Raw genomic sequence first — 24,643 nt, 5'->3', positions numbered from 1 at the left:
AATTGTATACATGTGTTTTTAAAATAATATATACAGTTGTTCAGTGAACAGACTTCCCAACTGACATCTGTACTTTTCATCACAAAAGCATCCTATAAAGCAAGCTGCCTGCCAATGCAGGAGACCTAAGAGATGCAGGTTTGATCCCTGGGTCAGGAAGATCTCCTGGAGAAGAACATGGCAACCCACTCCAGTATTCTTGCTTGGAGAATCCGCATGGACAGGGGAGCCTGGGGAGGCTACAGTCCATTGGGTTGCAAAGAGTCAAACATGACTGAAGCGACTTAGCAGGCATGCACGCCTGGGTGCACAAATGGCTCCATCTGTGCTGAGGCACCACTGGTTTAGGTTTGCTGAAATGTCAACGGGGATGACGTCTGTCAGGGAAAAGCCACCCATTCAGGGGCTGCTGGGTGATGAACAGCCATCACTGACTTGGCTTAGTTAGATAATCCAGCCACTTATTCTTTTCCCATATAACAGAAACACAAGAAAGCAGCCTGTTGTCCAGTCGGTCATCTTTCTGACCTAACTATACTCCTGACTATTAATCCATTTATCAAATGTGATTAGTCTCCCAGTATAGAACTTTATTATTCCTAGAATAAAACTCTATTATCTGGGTCATCAGTCTTTGAAACTTTGCCTTTTTTATAAAACAGCAGGTGTTCTAAATTCTAGCTTCTTGACCCATAGCACACTGGATATACCATCTGCCCTCTGGCTTCTCCTGTCTCAGCAAGCATCACACCCAGGGCAGCACTCACCTGGTACATGTGGGCAACATTTGATCCGAGATACTTGGCCCCGTAGAGTTTGCCATCGGGCCACTTGACTTGCACGACTTCCCCCTCGGCAGGAGGGCCTAGCTTCACACAGTCTCGGCTCTGCAGAATAAACGGAGTCGGGCTTTTCAAGGCAAATGTCTAATGACTGCATTTAGAACTTAGCAAATGATGAACTCCTGGCAATTAAAAGGAGTTATTGCCTCTATGTTTTATGGATTATGATCTTGCATGGGTGTTCAGGGGAAGAGTTATGAGCCAAAGGAGTACTTAAAGATTCAGCCTAGATCATAAAGTTGCAAAGGAACCACCATAATCCAAGAAGGAAGAAACATAGGCATTTACATTTGCTGTTTGACAGAGAATTGTTCAGAGGGTAAGTAAAATGTGCATAGCAACTGCTTTAGTTGAAAAATAGACTGGTTAATGATTTATAACACCTGACATTTATACAGCATCTTGCAGTCAACAAAATGCTTTAACATACATCTCATGTGATCCCCACAATCATTCCATGAAGTAGGCAGAGACTATGAATTGGCCCTATTTTACTGAGAAGGAAACTGAGCCTCCAAGCAAGCTCTGGAGAAATGAAGCTGGGTAAGAGACAAAGAACTGAGGACACCGGGGCCAGAAGAGAAGCAGACCATCAGTGGAGCTGGCAGGTCTTGAAGCAGCAGCAAGGGAAAGTGCCAGGAACATCGAGTGTGTCGGGTGAGGCTGCGAGGTGCTGTCCTGTGTAGCGGCCCTTTTCTGAAGAACCCTGGACCTGCCTCAACAGGCCTTCTGCCTGCATCTCTCATTCACTGACTGGCCGCTCCTTTCATGGGTGATCATGGGGACACCTACGACCAGCCTTCTTTCTTTACTTCTTCCACTCTACCCCACCTCCTCCTCAGGCAGCAACTCTTGAGTAAGCCCCCGGTAGTTCATCCTGGAAAATCCTTTTTTGTGGGGCACAGGGTTAGTTTACAGATACAGTTTGCAAACTTAAATTTGTATGTATTAAGTATGACAATAAGATTTTAATACAAAGGAATTAAATACTTGACTACTTTGATAAACTTTCTGCACATTTAACAATTCATGTTTTGCTAATCCTGGTATTTTACTGATGAGGCCAATCTCACTGACTGAAATGCACACTTGACCAGTCAAGTTATAAATCAGACTGGGCATGATCCTGTGGTTTAAATGAGAGGCACATACAGGAAATATTTAGTGGTTTATGATTAGAAACCCACCCTACATTACTTTTCATTATTAACAGAAAGTTTGCTTCAACAAGGAGTGGTCCTTTTACTGGGCTTCCTTGGTGGTTCAGATAGCAAAGAATCTGCCTGCAAGGTGGGAGACCTGGGTTTGATTCCTGAGTTATTGCTGGATTCAAGAGTATACGTGGCAAGTATGTATACTTTCTCACTGCAGACTATGCTTCCACTTAAAGCTATAGGCAAACAAACACAAGAAGAGGGTCTGCAGAGTTGATAGTCTGCATCAAACTTAGTCAAATTAAAAAAAGTTTCTTATTGGCTTTCATAATATTTGACCTCAGGCAATGCAGAATTGAAAAGGTAAGATGAACTGTATTCTATATAAGCCCCCAGGGTTATCATATCACTTTTCATTTCCCTCCCCTTCCCAAGATGAACCTGGTACTAAGAACATTTGGAAGGTATAGCTAGCTTCTAAATAGACACTGTCTGGTCTCCTGGGTTAGGAAGCTACATCAGCTCTGGGATAACTCTGAGCTAAAACCCAGATGCTTTGGTGATGGGGGCAGAGGGAGAACAAGAGTATGTTTCTTCCTTCATCTAAAGATTTTCTCCATGTGGAGGAAGCACTATTGGGGTAATAACTCCTGGCTTTTTTTTTTTTTATTCACTTTTTAAAATTTAATTCTTATTGGAGTATAGTTGATTTACAGTGTATTAGTTTCAGGTTAGGACAATTTTACAATTTGTATGGAAACACAGAAGACCCTGAATAGTGAAAGCCCTCTTAAGGAAGAAAAGCAGAGCTGGGGGAATCGGGAGGCGGGTAACTTCTGCTTTGCCCCTCACTTTCTTTCTTTCTGCAGAGCTCCTCTGCTCCTTCCACAGAGGGAATGGGTGGTGTCCTGCACCACAGGTCACCAGAAGGCCTAATTCTCAGGTCCAGAGTATCAGGAGAATCCTTCGCCCACAGATGTAAGCCACACTCTCCAGCATCTGCTTTATTACAAATAAAGGAGGTATTTTAAGTTTTCAAACCCTGACCTCCTTCTCTAACTGCCTCCCCTCAGGCCCTTTCAATTGGTCCTTCTTCAATCCCAACAGAGACAAGTCAAGGCCTTGATGGATATGAAGCCACAGTCCCACCACAAGCCACCTCCAAGCGGGGAAGTTATGCCCTTAGTTTTACAGATTTGACCTTCAACACAGGTTTACTAGCCTTTAGAATAACTACCCCAAACTAATCCTGAGCTGCAATTCCTGGTATCATATCACCAAGGTGTTGCCAATGGCCACAGAGATATGGCCTGGGCAATGTATAAAGGATACTCAAGGCATTTATCATAAACATACAACCTTGTTAGTAAACTAAAATGTATGCAACCTTAGAGTGACGGATAATCCTTTTTTGAAAAGGTGTCCGAACTAAATGTATGAGATAGTTTTTTTCTTACTGTCGGCAAACGCTTGACTCACAGCAAATCTTAATTTGGCACAAAGCAGCGGAGCTCACAGACCCCTTCCAGCTCAGCTCCCACCTAACTGCTATGTATCAGTCGCCGCCACTTCACTCTCTCTCACGTCAAAATCTAGGGGAGACAATCTTGCTTGCTTTCTCAATTTCTTGCTTTCAGAGCTCTTTTTCCTTTATTCACAGTAGAAGAATAAAGAAGAATAACCAACCAAATTGAACATAAGGCTGCAGAGAAGAACACAAGAACATAAGGCTGTTTTGAGAGTTTCCCTTCCCCCTTCCCCACCAGGCGGCACTATTCTGTCATGATGTGGCGCTTCCCACCCTTTGCTGGGTCCTTTAGGTGGAAGAGGATATACTTAGATTTGCATATAACTTCATTTAGTGAGTAGCATTACCTTCCAAATGGGCTTAAAGCAGCTCACAGTAAAACACAAAATAGTTTATTTCTGTAACACCTAGTCTCCTCCATAGAGAAATGGTCTCAAATCTTGAGTCTGCCAGAAACTTCCTATGACTACATGGTGTATATAAAGCATTTAAACAGGAATGGGATTAGGAGTATGCGGACTGATGAAAAGAAGTTAAAAAGTTTGATATTTATGCTTCCCTGACTCCTCCAGTGCAGAAACTGCTGGATGTTCCTTCAGACTTTAACAGTCACTAATCTGATATCTATTTACTGACCATCTGTGTGAGACACTAGAGGAGTCAATGGTGTCCAGCTCTTCAAGGCAGAGACAGACAGAGGGTGTCATGCCCATGCCTGGAGGCCTGTCACACTGAGCCCCACTGCTGTAGGCTGGGGGCTCCGGGGTCCCTGCAAGGGCTGGAGTCCATGTGGAGTGAGTGAGCTTCAGCCACCAGAACAGAATTTGATTCATAGAGTTTGGGTTTCTGAGTAAGTATTTCATGCGAGGGGGCGGGGGGGCGGGGGGGAAGGTTTCTGTTAAAAATAAAAGGTCCCCGCTGTGCGTGAGGAATCAAACAAAGCAGAGCTTCTCCAAGTGTGGTCTGAACCTCTGGGGACACACATTACAATTGGAGGTTCCAATTGCCACTGCCCTCCACTCTACGTGACTGGGATGGTTTTTTAAGCATTATAGAATGGACCTCCTGATGCAGCTCTTAGTGTGTTGCTGGAACAAGTGAACACCTCTGCTGGAAAAGTATATGCGTTAAAAACCTTGACTAATGCATTTCTCCCACCTGCCGTCTAGACTCTCAGAAGTCTGCCTTCACTTGCCATAAACACCTGTTTACCCTCTGCTGCACTGCCTCCAGGGATGTATGAACTCCCCTGAAATCTGCCAGTGCTCTGTCCACAGGGATGCTGGCGTCTGGAGCTGTCAGTCAGCCTGCAGTAGAGTACTACACAAGGGACGTGAAAATGAAAGACAGAAGTAGTCATCACACTCAAGAGCGGACTTTTGCCTATGACTAGAGGACTGAGATGAGCCACAATTCCAGTGACAGGACGGTGTCATATCACATTCTTGCCTAAGTCATGCCAAACCCCTGTACTTTCTCTACTAACAAAAGGGAAAAGCCCAACAGCCAGTCTGATTATCGGAATTCCAAAGTCACTGTGTTTTTGGAACTCTGACTAGGCCCTTTAAAAAGGACCTCTAGAGGCAGCAGCTGTCCTTGCATGCTGCCTACCTTACTCTCTCTTCCACTCCTCGCCTCTACTCTACTAAGTAAAATCCACAGGGCAGGCAGCCCATCTACCAGTCTGATTACATCAGATGAAGACACGATACATGAAATCCCAGTAATTCATCAGCATATAGTTTGGAACCTCAGACAATCCCCCACGCAGAAAATGCTTAAATGACCAAGAGTAAACTGATGCCAGCCGCTGCACTGGGGGATAATCACCAGCTCATTACTGGACTCGGGCAGGTATTAACAAAACAATAGGCATGTGCTCATCAACCTGGCTATCTGTCATCAGTTTGGCTCCTCAGCCTCTGAAACCCCTTCTCCCTTTCGAACTCTCAGTGGAAGGCAGAGCTCAGGTGCCATTACAAATGCTGAAAGATCCTAGATACGCCCTGGCCCAGAGTCCCTGGCAGCAGGTATAGACTGGGTCAGGCCAATTTTGGCTCCACCTGCCCAGGATGTAGAACCTGTGACCAGAGATGCAGAGAAACAGTGGAGGAGGATGCTCTCAAAGGTAGCAGCAGCTCATGTGTGTTGATGGCAGAGCCCTGCTCCAGGGCCCCGGAAGGGGAGGTGACCTGGTCCTATTCACCTCCAGCTGAGCAGCCTCCCTTTCTCACCTATTGTTTGACCTTGTTTTTCTGAATTCTTGGATATCCCATGGGTGTCCTAATAACTTTCCACTAAGTTCCTGTAGTGCCTAAATCACTTTACAGTAAGCTTTTTGTTTTGTTTTTGGCTGCGCTGTGCAGCTTGCGGGATCTTAGTTCCGTGACCGGGGATTTAACCCAGGTCTGGCAATCAAAGTGAAGAAGCCTAATCACTGGACTACCAGGGAATCTCTGAGTTCCAGTTAGTTTTTGTTGCTTGCTGCTAATGACTTTGACAGATAAGTAATGGCAGGTTTGGGTGGTGGCAGTTCCCCTCCTCACAACATGGGGAAAGATCCTTTGATTTAACAGTGGAATATAAAAATGGAAGGTTTCCCACACCACCCAATCCTCATTCAAAGGACTTATGAGGAAAACCATCCCTCAAAAAGGAAGGGAACAGATTCATGGCACCACCCACCTGTTCACAAGACATGGACCTAGATGATTCGTGACTGCCCCCAAGTTGTACTTTCTTGGGCTCCAAAATCACTGCAGACAGTGACTGCAGCCATGAAATTAAAAGATGCTTGCTCCTTGGAAGAAAAGCTATGAAAAACCCAGGCAGTGTATTAAAAAGCAGAGGCATCACTTTGCCGACAAAAGTCCATTTAGTCAAAGCTATGGCTTTTCCAGTAGTCATGTATGGATGTGAGAGTTGGACCATAAAGAAGGCTGAGTGCTGAAGAATTGATGCTTTCTAACTGTGTTGCTGGAGAAAACTCTTGAAAGCCCAGTGGACTGCAAGATCGAACCAGTTGATCCTAAAGGAAATCAATTCTGAATATTCATTGGAAGGACTGATGCTGAAGCTCCAATACTTTGGCTACCTGATGCGAAGAACTGACTCATTAGAAAAGACCCTGATGCTAGGAAAGATTGAAGGCAGGAGGAGGAGACTACAGAGGATGAGATGGTTGGATGGTATCATGGACTCAATGGACATGAGTTTGAGCAAACTCCAGGTAGATAGGGAAGGACAGAGAAGCCTGGCATACCGCAGGGATTGCAAAGAGTTGGACACAACTTAGCAACTAAACAACAATAACCAAGTTTCCAATGTACTCTGCAGTCTGAAGATGTGCTCTCTGCAGTGGTAGCCCTTTAGAGGGGGTTCTCAAGGAGATGACTTCCAAAGGGACGTACCATATTATATGGATTAAATTTTGCACTGCTTGTTGTATATAAGTGTATATAAGTTTCAATGATTTACTAACAACTGTCAGTCTAATAACAAAGATAGAAAACATTTTAAAATTATTTTTCTTTTTTTTTCCCCCACTGGAACAGTTTCAAGTAGTTTATTTAGCTAGGCATAGACTTGACAAACATCAGTATGATTTTTGTAGTTTCCAAGTAACTTTTGTTCTGAGTTTCTACTCTATATCCTTTGGGGAAATTATAGATTTTTTTATTTTAAAGATGGAAAAACAAACTTAACCCATATTTTCATCACCTATATATAAATCCTGTTATAATGTTGATTCTTCTCTATGCTTCCATGCGTTAAAAAAAAAAAAAATTCGGACCTCCTCTACAGATAAAATGTCTTCCCTCATAGCCACAGCCTTTATTTTCTTTCATGTGAGAGCACAGCTGCCCTCTTCCTAAAGAAGCAGACCTGGCTGCAGCCGTGAAGACCTCACAGTGCAGTTCCCACTGTGGTCCTCACACATCCCACAGCACTTGAGGGGGAAGGGTCTTTCTACCATGGTAAAACAGACAAAACATAAACTTGCCACCTTAACCATTTTCAAGTATACATTTTAGTGGCCTTAAGTATATTCACAATGTTGTACAATCATCACCACCCTCCTTCCCAGATTTTCATCATCCCAAACTGAAACTCCACACCCATTACACAGTAACTCTCCACCTCCTGCAGATGAACCTAGAGCCTATTATATAGAATGAGCTAAGTCAGAAGGAGAAAGACAAATATCACATATTAACGCATATTTATGGAATCAAGAAAGATGGTACTGATGAACCTATTCGGAGAGCAGCAACAGAGACGCAGACATAGAGAACAGGCTTGTGGAAAAGGGCGGGGAAGAGGAAGGGCAGGGTGAGATGAATGCAGAGAGTAGCATGGAAGCATACACACTGCCGGGTGTAAATAGATAGCCAATGGAAATTTGCTCTTTGACTCAGGGAACTCAAACTGAGGCGATGTAGCAACCTAGAGGGATGGGGTAGGGAAGGGACCTACGTACTGCTATGGTTAATTCATGTTGCTGTATGACAGGAATCAAACCAATGTTGTAAAGCAATCATCAATCAATTACAAATAAATAAATATAAAAAAACAGCTCTCCATTTCTGGTCCTCCAATCCTGGGTAACCATCATTGGAAAGCTTTCCTGATTTGGAACCAGTCTGTTGTTCCATGTCCAGTAGTCATTATTGCTTCTTGACCTGCATACAGATTTCTCAGGAGGCTGGCAATATTGAGTGCAGCACTTTCACAGCATCATTTTTTAGGATTTGAAATAGAATCTGGCTATTTGTTAGCACCTCATAAGTGAAATCACATATTTTCCCTTTTACATACTTGGATGATTTTGTACCTTGCTACTGATCACCTATAATTAAGAGGATCTTCTTAGTTATTAATTATCCTTTAAAAACTCCATTTTACTGAATATACACAACATTTATGGATATTCCACAATTAATTTAAGCATTCTCCTATTGTGAGATATATAGGTCATTCCATTTTTCTCATACCATCCATAATACTATTGTATATTTTTCTCCATAAATCTTTGTCCAAATTACTGACTGTTTTCTTAGAATAGACTTGTAGAACCAGAATTACTTGGTGAATAGGTATATAAACTATAAAGTTAAATTCATCAGCTTTGAAAAATTCACCATCAGACTTCTCTAGTGTAGTTAAGTCTATTTTTAGCCACTCGACAAAATTCTGCTTCAGTCAGTCCAAGGTGGAGTCCAGGCTAAATGACCTCCTAATCCCTCCTCTCGGCCACACTGAGAACCAACGCTCAAGAAGATTCTCTCCCAGCACAGCCCATACATCCTGTGTATAAAGGAAGAACTGATTCCATGCTGGTTCCTCTGACTATACCCCTTTCACAGTGGCAGCCTTCCAACAGACCTCTTCTCTATGCTCTGTACTAGTTGTCAAACACTGTCATTTCAGCCTGTGGGGCAATGAATTCAAGCCAACCTACTTCCACACGGACACTCATCATTCTGGGAAAATTCCATGTCTGATGCCCAGTTTTCCTGTGTAAGAGATTTTTAAGTCTTTTACAAGGGACAGATTCCCTTTCTGTATACTGATACTCTGGTTATCTCTTGGAGTGATGCCTCCTTATTCCCTCAAACAGCCAAATTCCTTTCCAGCAGCCACCTTTCTCCACTGCCTGACACTTAACCATACCCATCTTCCAAAAGACAGTATCTTCTTTACAGAAAGAACAGTACTGACACTTATTTGGTAAACTTCTGGGGGCCAATTAGCTGGTTAGTACACACTTCCCCTTTTGCTATAAGCCAAGAGTGAAAACAATTCCTGGTAAAAGTTCTGAGGCCCCAGAGATGCAGGAGATTTTATTCTTCTGCAAGTTACTACAGCATTACACCTCGGAAGGTACAGCGCTAAAAGAAGTCACATTTTTGTTATTACAACTAGGTGAGATGCTGGCATGAAAAAGCTTCTAAAATCATAGAAAATACAAAGCTAAGCAATTTCTTTTGGAATTATCTTTCTGGCTCTTTTGTAGGGAGGAAGCATAAGAAAAGTCAGTAACTAGAATCAGGGGTGACATTGGGGAGCTGACCTGACTGCAAAGGCCTGTGAGAAGGACAAGGGGAGTAGCTGGAACGTGTGGGGCTAAGCAAGGCAGCTCTGAAGTGCTGGCCAGGGGTTCTCTGTATCCCTGGAACTGCAGAGTACGAATGGAACCAAAAGGGCCATTTATTCTCTTCTCCCTGCCTTGGGGAGAGGCCACTCCTCTCTTCCTCCCTGCCTCTTCTCCCTCCCTGGCATACACTGTGTCTCCTGGTGCCTGGCACTGACTTGGCATTGGAAGGCAGAGACAAAAACAGTCCTCTCAGAGTGCTTTCTTTCAAAGAATTCAAAATCCAGATAGGGACTCAAATATATACACGAATATATGAATACCTACAATATGATGTACTGTATGTGATCATAGGTGAATGGGCAGAGAAGTGGTGACTCTGTGTTCATGACTCAGGCTCCCATGACATCAACTGTGTCAAGGCCCTTCTCCTCATGATTAACCTAATTCCTCAGGCCTTCCCCTCAGTAGTATATCCCCAGCCACATGAGTGAATGAGTCAGAGAGTCCCCCTTCAGGACTCTCCTGCACTCATCTGGCTTGGTCTATGTGAATGCTGTAAGATGGGAGAGAGCAGTGATGTAGACACCAGATGGAGCTGGCAGCTCCCCCAGCACTTTGTGGGGACCACTGATGGAGGCTGTGGTGTAGCAGCTTAATTTTATCAGGGCTCCATAGCTGGTCAGGCTATCACACTGACTGTTGAGGGGTGTGTGTGGCCAGGTCAAAAGCACAGAGCTGTAGGCTGACCTTTTCTCTACCCCTCAGGAGTGTTCTCGAATAATCCCACCAATGATCCCTGGGCTGACTCCCCACCAAACCAGGAGTCAATGCAGGAAATGCTTCCAGTTCAACTCCTAAAAGCCCCATATATATAAACTACTTGAAAATGGGGTCAGTATGTTGAAATCTTTCTGATGCTTCTTCTGCAGCCCTCCTTTTATAAAGGTATGGAAGATATTACTGGGAATTTTGTGCTTAGGGACTCTCTTGACCAATGAGTTGACTAAAAATTACTAGCCTTCACCACCAATAGTAACAACTGCCACCATAGTCATAAACACTACCTGAGTGTTTCCATGCTGGTATGTGCATGCATGTTCAGTCACTCAGTTGTGTCTGACTCTTTGCGACCCCATGGACTGCAGCCCTCCAGACTCTTCTGTCCACGCAGTTTTTCAGGCAAGAATAGTGAGGAGTTGCCATTTCCTAATCTAGATTATGTGCTGGACGCCATGCTGCTTCATACAATAGGTTTCAAAAACTACAACCTGTGCATTTATTATTATCTCCATTTTATGGATACGGTAGCTGGCGTCAACCTCCTTGCCCTGGATTGCATGGGTGGTTACGGAGCAGAGATGAACACTAGGTCTGTCTGCCACACATCCAGCTCTTCCCACCTTGAAGACTCAGCCAGCACCTAAGCCCACCCTTGGGCTGGCTGCACCCTCCTGCTGTGCTCCCTGCAGACACTAATGCAGAAGCACCCCAGAACTGAACTCCTCACACTCAAAAAAGGTGGGCAATTCCCATCTCTAGGGCACAGGTCTTTCACCCTTTTTATATTAATAGTTGTGGGCAGAGGCTAAACACATGAAGGGAACAAAATATTTTATAATGTCAATAAAAATTATGTTGCAAAACTAAGAAATGGAGGGCTTGAGTCAATTTCTCTGTGTTGCTATTGTTCAGTGTCTGTCATATCCGACTCTGTGACCCCCATGGACTGTAGCCCACCAGGCTCCTCTGTCCATGAGATTCTCCTAGGCAAGAATACTGGAGTGGGTTGCTATTCCCTTCTCCAGGGGATCTTCCTGACCCAGGGATCAAACCCAGTCTCCTGCATCCCGCAGGCAGATACTTTTGAATTTCTCTGTAGTGGTTTCTAAAAATAAGTGTCAGTTCTAAAAGCTGAAAACAGAAGGATGAAAAGAAGGATAAGGGTAAGCGTTGTGGGGAGAGAAGGCTGTCGTGCTCACATCTCATGCTGGGGGCTCTGCTCACCCACACTGGCTTCTGCCCACTCCCTGCTGCCCCAAAGGCTGTACTGTTCCCCAGAGCACCCGCCTGGGCCCACAGACACGACTGGCAGTCTTGCGGTAACGCTGCCCGGTGTCAAAGAAGAGCTGCTACTGTGCATGACCAACTCTATGTCCTGGCTTCCTCAGCAATAAAATGGAGATAATAATACAACCTTGCAGAGCTGATAGGCAAATGAGAGCTAATAAATATTTAAAATGAGAGAAAAACAAAGCACAGTGCCTGGCAGCTGGTGAGTCAGAAGTGATCTGTCACTGGATTTACTTCGCATCAACAGGGAACATGGAGTATGCTAAGGAGAGGACAAAAAGCCTTGGGAGAAGGTGATTCTCGGCATTTGAAATCATGAAAAAGGATGCACTGAGAAGCCAAGAGCCTACTATCAAAGATGATTAGACAATGTTAGCCTCGTTGAAATCCAAAAAACTCAGCAGAGGAGGAAAGCAGGAGTCATCTCCCAGTCAGGCAGAGAAAGAACCACAGTGTCCTGCACCCGCTCACACAGCTAGTAAGTGGACAAGTGGGGCGACCTTGCACTCAACACATAATTTTCAAGGATCTCTTATGTTCTAGGGGGTAGTGAGAAAAACTGTTTTTTTTTTTTTTTCCTTAAACCTCATGCAACTCTTTAGTGGAAAATGCAGGAGTTAAACTAAAATAATAATAAAGGTAAGTGTAAGAATGATATCATAGAACTCACAGGGTAAAGCAGAAGCATTTAACTGAGGGATTATTGCCACATTACATGGTTATTATATCCCAGAGAGCCTCAAGATGCCACAAGAGGTGGGAGAACTAAGATGAAATTTTGACACAAGATTCTGAAAGAATCCAGATAAGGAATATCAGGAAACACAAGTCATGATATAGTTTCTCAGAAGGGTTCAGATCTTTTTAAAGAAATAATTTTTTCTGATTATAAAACATGCTTATATATGGAAGATATAAGAAGGGGATAAAGTTGAAAATCATAATCACCTATGATTACACTCTCCAGAGATAATCAGTAACATTTTGATGCATTTCCTTTGAGAATTTTTCCTTTGCATATTTATATTTTTGTATATAATTGGGATCATGCTGTATATACAATTTTTGAGCCTGATTTCTCCATTTATTACACAGTGCCATTAAATAGCCTTTGAAAACATGATTTTTAATAGCAGCATAAATAATTCATTTAACCTTAGCTGCATTGGTAAGTGTTCAATGTCCACATTAAAGCAACAATGAGTTGTCACGCTTGCATCACCAGTTTGAGTTTCGGGCACTGTTCATACACTCGAGACCAGAATTTTGAGTAGAACACTGTCCTAAAAAAATTTCATCCTGAAAGTGTCCTGAAGGAAGAACATTCTGAAAATCACTTTATATTCATTAAATCATTCATTCCTTCCCACAACAAATATGTATTAAGTGACTAAGGCAGGAAGACTGTTTTGTTTGAATTTGAGAAGACTCATGAGGAAACTGATAGCATGTAAAAGCTGCCAGAAAGAGAGGATGAAGGGTATTCAGTTTTGATCTAAAGGTTAAGAACTGACTGGATCTTAGGGGTGTTTCAGAGACACCATTGAGACTCCACACAAAGAAGCTCATGCCTCCTAATAGTTAGCAGCAAACTGGTAGTGAGTCCCTGCAGCTTGGAAGTATTCAACACCAGACTTGAGAACCACTGTACAGGGGTTAAGGTCATGCATACTTGCTGTAGAGCCTGGAGTCTGAGGGAGGCACAGAGGAGGGTTAGGTTGGTTTAGAGGCTACAGGGGGAGGGGACTGCACACTTAGCCATTAGCTTGTCCTACTTAGGCAGCAGTCCTCAACTGAGCCAGGGTTACTCAGAACTTTTAGACAGGAGACCCGCTGTCTAAGATTTTCTCATTGAACAGTCTGTCCAAGTCTCACTGGAAGTTACAGGCAGAGCTAGGATTATGGTTCCCAAATTTGTCAAGCCCTTGTCTAGGGCCCTTCCTCCTTCACCAAAGTGCTGGGAACAGAGAATGCAAAAAACAAGAAGAAAAATCTGATGTAGATGGAAAATAATCTTTTCCCTTAATCTAATCAGGGAGGCCTGGCGTGCTGCGATTCATGGGGTCACAAAGAGTCAGACATGACTGAGCGACTGAACTGAACTGAACTGAATCCCAGTCACTCTCTGGCTACACTCCTAGAGCTCCTTATATAATAATATCAGCTTCCTCTATGACCAAAAAAAAGGGAGCATCAACACCCCAAGGAGAGGACCCACTTATGCAGGACTGTCTTGATCTCTGGTGGACACACAGAAGGTCTGTTCTAACCTAACAACTAGGAAGCTCACGAGCAGGTGAAGCAAAAGCATAGAAGTGATAAAAGGGGATTGAGACCTCCACCTACTGCTGTGGAAAAGGCTTTGATGAAGCTTTGGAGGTTAAATGTACAACTGCAAAAAGACACTGTGGTGTATAAAAATATGTCAAGGATTGATTACTCTTGTGGTGTGGCCAAAGAAGATCTTGGCCTTTGAGTCTCCAAATGACACTACATTATACGAGTAGCATGCCACGTTGTCAACTGGGGCCATGTGCCCAAAGAAACGGCCTCGCCCAAGCTGGCCCAGCAAGGGCTCGTGCACATGACCACACGGGGAGCTGTTCACCAAGAGCTGGGCTTGGGAAAGGGGCATGTGTGTGTTTAAATGAGTGAACTGCTAGGCCGGGCACACTCTAATGCTCACAGAGATGATTATAATTGACCCAATGTGTTTCTTCCCATGCCAGAATCAGAAGACTATGAGATTTTCCAGGCCGATGTCTCACTTTAAAGTAATGGGTTGAATAATAAAATGACTTGCCTAGAGTCACAACTCACGAAGAGCTGACTATTATTTAGTTTAACCTTGCATTTCATAGCTCAGTTGTACAAGATTTTGAGCAAATGAGTAACACCTGGGGAGGATTTTAAACAGAGGATTTAAAAGGATAACCAGGAAGGAGTGAAGACAAACTTAAGGATTTGTGAGAATATGATTTGTCAAAAAATGTCAGCCTGTATTATGTTAAATTCAGAACGAGAAGAATACTAAAATGTATATGTGTACAAATGAAGTAATCCAGAATTTCCTCCAAGTTGCAAACATGCCTGAACATAGCGATACAATATGAACAACTCATTCTATAAAAGTTTCCCATGGAACCTACTGCTTCAATGTCTGTTAATTTAACCTGTCCTTCTCAGATTTAATGCAAATGCATAAACTTACACAATCACGTTCATAACAGACTGTCTTACGAAGAACAGGACGTGTGTGATTACTACCAGCCTATTTCCACAGAGGCCAGTCTGTCACAAATTGTAGACAGATAAATAAGATGGTTGAGGAGAGGATAATGAATCAATCGATCTACTCAACACTGTTACCCTTAAAGTCAGAAATTTCAGAAATTCCCCAAATGATGCTTATGTTGTCAAAAGACTGTCAAATCAGAAGAATCTCAATGTGAAATTAAGGAGAATTTTGCAGTTTGTAGGTTCCAGGAAAAAAATAAAAATGATATATAGATAACATGCTATTGTCAGGCTCATCAGAACCAGAGCTTTTAATCCAAAGGCTTAAAAACACATTAGAGGAGGGCAGCGAATTTAGCTTTTACTGATCACACTCAAGCCTGGAATGCCTGGTTCAGAATTACACTGAGGATTATGTTGTGCCCTTTTTCTGCTAGTTAATGAACATCTGAAGTAGGAACCTCTCTGCTCTTTTCATGCTGGATATTAATCTTTATTTGAAGCCTAATTTTTGCTAATATCTGACTTGCTTAATGAAAACTAAGCAGTCAGCCAATTAATATTTCAATTACGATATGGTCTTTTCCCATCTCCCTCCAAAAAACAAGGTTATGTTAGCATCCTCAGTTACTTTCCTTGAAACAGACACCCACAGTTTTGAATTGATGTAGACTGGCATATACTGGCAACTGTGAACCAAAAACATGCCAAAAGGAGACTCCCAGGATACACGGGCATCTGTAAAGGGGGATCAGTGGAGGTGATGCTGGAGCCAGAACAGCTGAACCTGGCTTTTATAGGTTAAACTAAGAAGGAAGAAAAAAGACCTCAGGGATGATACTACAGAAAAAGAGCAATGAAGACAGAGGAAGATAAGGGGTAAAAGGAGATGGCTTTGCCAGCAGCTGGTTTTAAATGTCCATCGTAACTACCAATCAGCAATAACTACCTAACAGTAAAGCTAGGATGCGAGTCCTAGCTTCTATCAAGTCAGTATGATGCCAGATGCATTTGAATAAAGATCTACATGCTCATACACACATGTAAGGATTGTGTATGCACTTTTAAAACCCTGGGAGGATACATAAGCAGCAGGAGGGACTGCACTCAAATGGACACTGCTACGGAGACTTGTACCGTTCATCTCATGTCCACCTATATTTCTTGAAGTTTAGCCAACCATGGGAATATAAGGCAAAACACTGGGCACACGTGATGGTTAAATCTTTGCTTTCTTATTATTACTGCTAAGCGCAACATTTCGTGTACCAAAGTAAGTCATTGATCCTTTCCCTTTAAGAATGGTATATAAATCTCAAACGGAGAAGGCAAGGCAACCCACTCCAGTACCCTTGCCTGGAAAATCCCATGGACAGAGGAGCCTGGTAGGCTGCAGTCCATGGGGTTCTAAAGAGTCGGACACGACTGAGTGACTTCACTTTCACTTTTCACTTTCATGCATTAGAGAAGGAAATAGCAACCCACTCCAGTGTTCTTGCCTGGAGAATCCCAGAGATAGTGGAGCCTGGTGGGCTGCCGTCTATGGGGTCACATAGAGTAGAACACGACTGAAGCGACTTAGCAGCAGCAGCATAAATCTCAAAAGTGAGGATGCTCAGAACATGGAAGATCCACCTCCTTCAGAAAGTGAGAACTCAGATTCCCAGAGGCCTCACTGAAAGAGCCCTGGGGAGGGAACATGGAAGAAGGAGGGAAGTAAAAGTCCCAGAGGGGAGCCTGCAGGCTACGTGTACAGAAATGGGGCTGGGGCCGTTGGCAGAGGGATGGGGAGTATGGGTCAAGTCATGGAAATGAGTGCTGAGGAGAACTTGGAGTAAGGAAAGTTAGGATGAGCTGTAGAGTAAGGCAGACTACAGATGGGCAATGATGCTCCATTTAAATGTGTGTCAAGATGGAAGCCCATAAAAGGTGAATCAGATCAGATCAGATCACATCAGTCGCTCAGTCGTGTCCGACTCTTTGCGACCCCATGAATCGCAGCACGCCAGGCCTCCCTGTCCATCACCAACTCCTGGAGTTCACTCAGACTCATGTCCATCGAGTCAGTGATGCCATCCAGCCATCTCATCCTCTGTCGTCCCCTTCTCCTCCTGCCCCCAATCCCTCCCAGCATCAGAGTCTTTTCCAATGAGTCAACTCTTCGCATGAGGTGGCCAAAGTACTGGACTTTCAGCTTTAGCATCATTCCTTCCAAAGAAATAGGACTCACCAATTTGGGGGGCCATACCGTCACACTGAAGAATTACTTGGTCAAATACTATTTTATCAAATGGGTTAGAGTTAGCTAATAGTGTGTATGTTGTGATATGTCCACTTAAGAGATGAAAATGAAGTGAAAGTCTATGCCATTTCTGAAATATGTGATATCTGTTTTACACTGTGACATGGAGTCTTTCAGTGTCTCTTCAGCTCTGCAGGAGATGAAACAAAACAAAGCAATCCTATGCTTTGCAGCCCTGGGATGGCTGTAAATGCAGTTGACTGCTCAAGGTGGGAAAAGTGGGGAAGAAGAGAGGAAACCTCAGTACAGCCAACGGTAGACTAATAATCTTGTTCCTGAAACTTGGGCTTCCTTCCACTCGGCTGAGTGAGCTGAATCCTGCAAGGCATGCTGTCATCTTGACACCTCTTTCTTCCTCAGCCCCAGGATGGGTCTACCACTGACTCCTCTCGATTTCACCTCCTAAATGTATTTTAGATCCTTCCACTGCTCCCTAGTTCAAATCACATCACTTCTGCCCTGATCCGCTGCTGTGCTCTCCAAACTGGTCCCCCAGTATACACCGTAGCCTATTCCCCAATTCATCCTCTCCACCACAGCCAAACAAAATGCTTCATAACAAATTTTCTCCTGTTGACTTCTCCTTGGGACCATCAGTGGCTTCTCCCTGCTCTTGGAATAAAGATCTAACCCTATAAGACGGTCTTCAAGGTGTAGCCTCATCTGCCCCTTTCTTTCTTCTCCAGACCTCCCATCTGCCTCCCCTAGCAGATGCATCCCGCCTTCTTTCAGCAACCTGAGCAGGTTGCTCCTTCCTGCCAGCAACAGCCTTTGTGCATGCTTTTCTGGGACACCATCCTCTGCCACAGTAATGCATCCTGTAGATCTCAGCTCAGGTCACATTGATCACATCTCTAAAGAAGGTTTTTTGTTGTTACCTGTTCTTAGAGGATTACATTTCTATCACTCCAGGACTTATCTCAATTTGAAGTACATTTTTATTAGTGTGACAGTCATATGTTACGCTTTCCCACTAGATTATAAATTCTATGAGAGCAAAAACCATTTCAATTTTATTTCTCATGATCATATTTCCAGGGCCCAGCACAATGCCTGGCATGTAGCAGGGACTCACAGGAAGCAAAATTTTTAGTGAGACTCCACTTATTGAAATGTAAGATATCCCTTGGCTGAAGAATCCATAAATCACCCATGCAGGGACCCAGACGTGGCTTATTAAAGGTCTGGCTCTGTAGGGGTTCCTTTTTCTACAAGAGGAAGGCTTCCTCAGCCTTCACACTGATCTGAGATTCTCACTCTTGAAGAAGAAAGAGGATTTGTGCATCATACACACACTGCTTCTCAGCCTCATTAGACTTCTCCTGCAGGGAACCCGCTGCCTACTCTCAGATACCAGTTAGATGTTTGTCCTTCCAACTTCCTGCAAACAAAAACAAAAACACAAACAAAACCCTGCAGAAACATAACTCGTCATGACACAGGGCAGAGTTTTAGCATAAATATAGGAAAGGCGTTTCACTAATATTGAAATACACTTTAAAACTGTAAATAAAATATTAAATTTCATACCAGTTCTCTTATAGTCTCTATTTTAAAAGGGCTTCAGATATTGGCTGCCTAGAATGCAATGAGCACAGCCTGATATGTTTTGAGCTAGTCACTATTTTAATGGTATAAATCAGATAAACCGCTTTAGAAGATTCAGTGTTATCTATTATTCCCTCGAATCATTCAGTCAGATTATTTTTAATGAAAGGCTAAAAATGGTAAATATCAGGCTTGTTTTAAAAACAATAACATAAGTATAATCTGATACCTATACTACTGGAAATACATGTAATTTTACTCTTCCATTTTAGCTGAGTTGTTAGCCATTAGTTTGCAAAAGGCATCTTTTTCAGGCACAGATCATAGCAGCATCAATTATGAAACTTTCCAAGTAGTGGGAAAACCCTACTTGGATCTGAAAAGCCATGTATAAAACATTATTCAACATATTGCACCATTATAACATTTAGAAAAAGTTAAAATATTCTTTATGTTTAATGGTATTGGATCAAATATCTAAGCATAGAAGACATGCAAACATAACATCTTCCATTTCACAGAAGCTAAGAAATCAGATGGTGCAAGGCAGGTATCTGCAGAAACACATACAACCAACAAAGACTACAGCAGGTCACAGCTGCCAGGTTTTTTACTCACTTCTTAGCAGAGAACCTTTTCTGACTCTGGGAAAGATTAGAAATAGAAAGAAAAATCGCACTCACTCTCTATTCTCTCTCCACATTTCGTCTTCTCCCTTTACGCACACAGCCTGACCTCAAAATATAATTCATTTAATGAAACAAAAGCAAGATTTATTACTGGTTCTCTCTCACCCATGAAAATCAGCTAACTGCTTTCAAACAAAGTATGAAAAGGAAATAATAAAATGAAGGCAGTGCTAGTCTATGAATAAATAGACAGTACTGACTTCTTCTGGATATACTTATCAGACAATAATCTAAGTTCACTCTGTGACCAAAATAATTTAAACCCCATGGTCAAACAGGAACATAAACTCTGTTGATTTATGAGCCCAATATCTTCTGGGATGTGTCACCAATTTATGTGTTATGTCCCAGTGTGTCTGCACCTGGGGTTGGATAGAGGTGAGAGATAATGTAAAAAGGCTTGTAAACAGGCAGCTCCCTGATGACTACTTGTCTCAGGAAGCTCTCTGTGTTAGCTATATATTTCAGAAACTACATGAAGAACATTGTGCTTACAAATGTGTTACAGGAAGAGTCAACTCTGGAAAATTTAAGGCGCTTATGAAATATGCATGATTATACCACACTCAGGGTTACAGTATCTAGGTTTGAGATCAAAATGCAGTGGGAGCAAAGATTTAAAAGTTTGGAACCACGCAATCAAGGCAGCGAGTGGGCCATTTTCATGAAGAGTCAACAGTGAACACTGACGTTCTGATGCTATGATGTGACCTCTGGCCATGTGTTTATTAAAAGGAATAAAGAATTTCCACTATGTTCATATTTTCAGTTAAACGGAGGTTGATTCAGCTGTAATCTGAGATTTAAAAATGATATCACTGATATTCACAGTCTGGAAGCAAGCATTCATGGTTGGAGCCTGCTCAGACCATTGCTGACTTTTCCCAGCAGTCCTGCTCTCAAGCACACATAGGTACCAGCAGCTGCACTGATGCCATGGGTCCCTCAGCCCTCTCTTCATGACAGATTCCTCACTCTGATGGCACTGTAACAGTACATAACAATTCACTTCATCTGAACCAGTGGTTTCCAATTTTTCCAGGGCTAGAGACCTTCTTCTTTAAAGAAATCTAAACCAAACACTGAAGGCTTGGGTTTTCCCAGGAACTAGTTCCAAAGCACAGCCCTGCTCTAAGGATAGATGTTCTTTACCTGGAAAGGACACGAAACTTAACAGTATGAATTTGAACTTGAAATTTAAAACAATTCTTGATATTGACTGTGGATTTTAAAATAAGATATTAATTGTCTAAGGTATGACTTAAAATAACAAATTTAATACTTGAATATGTGATGATTATTAATTTATCTACTCTTTAATTCAACAACTATTTATTAACCACTTGCTATAAACCAGACTCTGTACTGAGAACTAGGTACATAACAGTAACTCAAACAGACATGGTCCTTGTTTTCAAGAAGCTCAGAGGTTAATGGTATCATATATCAACTGAGATAAGCCTTATGACAAACAAGTTCAAGTTAAGATGGAAAATCTGGAGTTTAATTTCTTCTTTAAGTAACCACTTCTTCATTAATTTCTCTTCTATTACTAAAAAAAAAAAAAATCCTTCATTTTTTACCTTCCTTCCTTCCTTCTTTCTTTGGAAAAATAAAACATGTCCTGGTTTGAAGTATGATCTTGGACTAATCTAAAGCATGTCAAGTATTTTCTTAGATCTAAGCATATTAACCATATTTCAGCTGTCCTTGCAGATGGAACCACTCTTTTATCTAGTTCTTTCTGCTTTTCTTTTCCTACAGGTACAGAAATTATCTTGAAACTAAATTTTTGAATTTATTCAATACAATATTTCCAAAATATTCCTGACATTAAGTAGATGTGCAAATGTGCCACCCATGTGGCTTTAGAAGTTCTAAATATTAAAAAAAAAAACCAAAAACTAATTTTCCCTTCTGTTGTGCAATTTTGAGAAAAGTAAAAGAGAAAAACAATGCTTCTTTGAGCATCTACTACATGTCAGGTACCACACTATGATGATTATAAACATTCTCTCAATTAACCCTCACAACTAATTCATTAAGTTAGGTTGTATGGTTTTCATTTTACAGAACTTGGACTCTGACCCCACACTACAAACAAAAATTAACACAAAATGGATCATAGCTTTAAATTTAAGACCTAAAACTACAAAACTTCCAGAAGACAACATAAGAGAAAAATCTCTGTGGCCTTGAGTTCAGCAAAGACTTCTTAAAATATGACAACAAGAGATGATCCATAAAGAACAAATTGATACAAGAAGCTTCATTAAAATTTAAAACTTCTGTTCTTCAAACAGTATTAATAAAGTGAGGACGAGATATAAACTCAGGAGAAAATATTTGTAAATCATATATCTGACAAAGAATTCAAACACAGAATATTTTAAACACTTGATACACAATTTAAAAAGTAAGTAAAATACCTGAATAGGCTTTTCAACAAAAGTAATGTATGATTAGCTAATAAGCACTTGAAAAGATGCTGAAAATCACTAGTCATCAAAGAAATAAAAATTAAAATCATACTGAGATACTACCACACACCCACAAGGATGGTTATTATCTAAAAGACTGACAATACAATGTACCAATGCAAAATGGTACAGTCGTCTCGGAAAACAGTTTGGTAGACTGGCTTTACAAAAAGCCAATCATATATTTACCATATAACTCAGTAATCTCACTCCTAGATGTTTATCCCAAAGAAATAAAAACACATGTCTACACAAAAACTTAAAAGCAAAGTTCATAGAAGCATTATTTGTAACAGTCCCAAACTAGATATACTAATCAACTGGATTTACAACCATCAACTGGCAAATGGCTAAACAAAGTGTTATAGTCATACTGTGGAATATTATTCAGACTGAGAGAAAAAAATGCTAAATATCCAGGAAAGGACTTGTACCTAAAATTCACAAACAACTTTTACAAGTCAGTAAACCAGCTTATCTCTCTTCCCCTGATGTGACTTCCTTCAATCTCTGATCCATCATCAATTACTTCCATTTCTGAACTTAATAACCTTCACTGAGAATTTTCTTATAACATCTTTCACATCAGCTCCTAGTTAGGGTGAGAGGATATAAGGAGCATCAGTGATGAAAATATAACACAAATCGGCTGGGACGGGGCGTGAATTCCCAAAGCTGAGGTAGCCTCACAACAAGAGGTGTCTGTTCATCAACTTGGTCTCTAACACTGTAATGTCTCTGTGGCCACTTGACTTGGAAATCCAGGAGCTTGCCAAGAGGTAAAATTTTCATTATATGCAGAACATGATACTAAATATAGAAAACCCTAAAGATTCCACACAAAAACTACTAAAACTGAGAAACGAATTCATCAAGGAAGCAGGATATAAGATTAACATATAGAAATCAGTTGCATTTCTTTAACAATGAAATATCAGAAAGGGAATGATTTTAAAAATCCCTTTAAAAATAACATCCAAAAAAACTGAAATACTTAGGAATAAACTTGATTAAGGAGATGAAAGACATATACTGAGAACTACAAAATATTAATAACAGAAACTGAAGATGATTCCAAACAATGAAAAGATATCCTATGCTCTTGGATTGGAAGAAATAATATTGTTAAAATGGTCATGCTACCCAAAGCAATGCAGAGTTCATGCAATCCCTATCAAATTATCCATATTTTTCACAGAACTAGAAAAAAAAATGTTGACTTATAAGCTTAAGTTCAGTCACTCCTCGTGTCCGACTCTTTGTGACTCCATGAACCGCAGAACGCCAGGCCTCCCTGTCTATCCCCAACTCACAGAGTTCACTCAAACTCATGTTCATTGAGTCGGTGATGCCATCTAAGCATCTCATCCTCTGTCGTCCCCTTCTCCTCCTGCCTTCAATCTTTCCCAACATCAGGGTCTTTTCAAATGAGTCAGCTCTTTACATCAGGTAGCCACAGTACTGGCGTTTCAGCTTCAACATCAGTCCTTCCAATACACACCCAGGACTGATTTCCTTTAGGATGGACTAGTTAGATCTCCTTGCAGTCCAAGGGTCTCTCAAGTCTTTTCCAACACCACAGTTCAAAAGCATCAATTCTTCAGCACTCAGCTTTCTATATAGCCCAACTCTCACATCTATACATGGCCTACTGGGAAAACCATAGCCTTGACTAGACAGATCTTTGTGGACAAAGTAATATCTCTGCTTTGTAATATGCTGTCTACAGGTTGGTCATACCTTTCCTTCCAAGGAGTAAGCGTCCTTTAATTTCATGGCTGCAGTCACCATCTGCAGTGATTTTGGAGCCCAAAAGTGTCAGCCACTGTTTCCCCATCTATTTGCCATGAAGTGATGGGACCAGATGCCATGATCTTCGTTTTCTGAATGTTGAGCTTTAAGCCAACTTTTTCACTCTCCTCTTTCACTTTCATCAAGAGGCTCTTTAGTTCTTCTTCACTTTCTGCCATAAGGGTGGTGTCATCTGCATATCTGAGGTTATTGATATTTCTCCCGGCAATCTTGATTCTAGCTTGTGCTTCCTCCAGCCCAGCATTTCTCATGATGTACTCTGCATATAAGTTAAATAAGCAGGGTGACAATATACAGCCTTGACGTACTCCTTTTTCTATTTGGAACCAGTCTTTTGTTCCATGTCCAGTTCTAACTGTTGCTTCCTGACCTGCATATAGGTTTCTCAAGAGGCAGGTCAGATGGTCTGGTATTCCCATCTCTTTCAGAATTTTCCACAGTTTATTGTGATCCACACAGTCAAAGGCTTTGGCATAGTCAATAAAGAAGAAATACATGTTTTTCTGGAACTCTCTTGCTTTTTGATGATCCAGCGAATGTTGGGCATTTGATCTCTGGTTCCTCTGCCTTTTCTAAAACCAGCTTGAACATCTGGAAGTTCACAGTTCACGTATTGCTGAAGCCTGGCTTGGAGAATTTTGAGCATTACTTTACTTGCGTGTGAGATGAGTGCAATTGTGTGGTAGTTTGAGCATTCTTTGGCATTGCCCTTCTTTGGGATTGGAATTTAAACTGACCTTTTCCAGTCCTATGGCCACTGCTGAGTTTTCCAAATTTGCTGGCATATTGAGTGCAACACTTTCACAGCATCATCTTTTAGGGTTTGAAATAGCTCAACTGGAATTCCATCACCTCCACTAGCTTTGTTCATAGTGATACTTCCT

At 41.8% G+C, this 24,643-nt stretch overlaps 1 protein-coding gene across 4 annotated transcripts in view; it reads right to left on the bottom strand.

Moving 5' to 3' along the window:
- Positions 1–24,643, bottom strand: part of KDM4C (lysine (K)-specific demethylase 4C) — a 411,252-nt gene that overhangs the window by 11,215 nt on the left and 375,394 nt on the right. For all 4 annotated transcript variants that reach the window (XM_010856980.1, XM_010856981.1, XM_010856977.1 and 1 more), the window contains exon 21: positions 768–887. In XM_010856980.1, the coding sequence (XP_010855282.1) occupies positions 768–887 (120 nt within the window). The remainder of the gene's footprint in view (positions 1–767; positions 888–24,643) is intronic.

Source organism: Bison bison, unplaced genomic scaffold (assembly GCF_000754665.1).
Source record: "Bison bison bison isolate TAMUID 2011002044 unplaced genomic scaffold, Bison_UMD1.0 scf7180017864376, whole genome shotgun sequence".
NCBI lineage: Eukaryota > Metazoa > Chordata > Mammalia > Artiodactyla > Bovidae > Bison > Bison bison.
The sequence above is the reverse complement of the archived record's forward strand: the minus strand, read 5'-3'. Positions and strand labels throughout refer to the sequence as shown.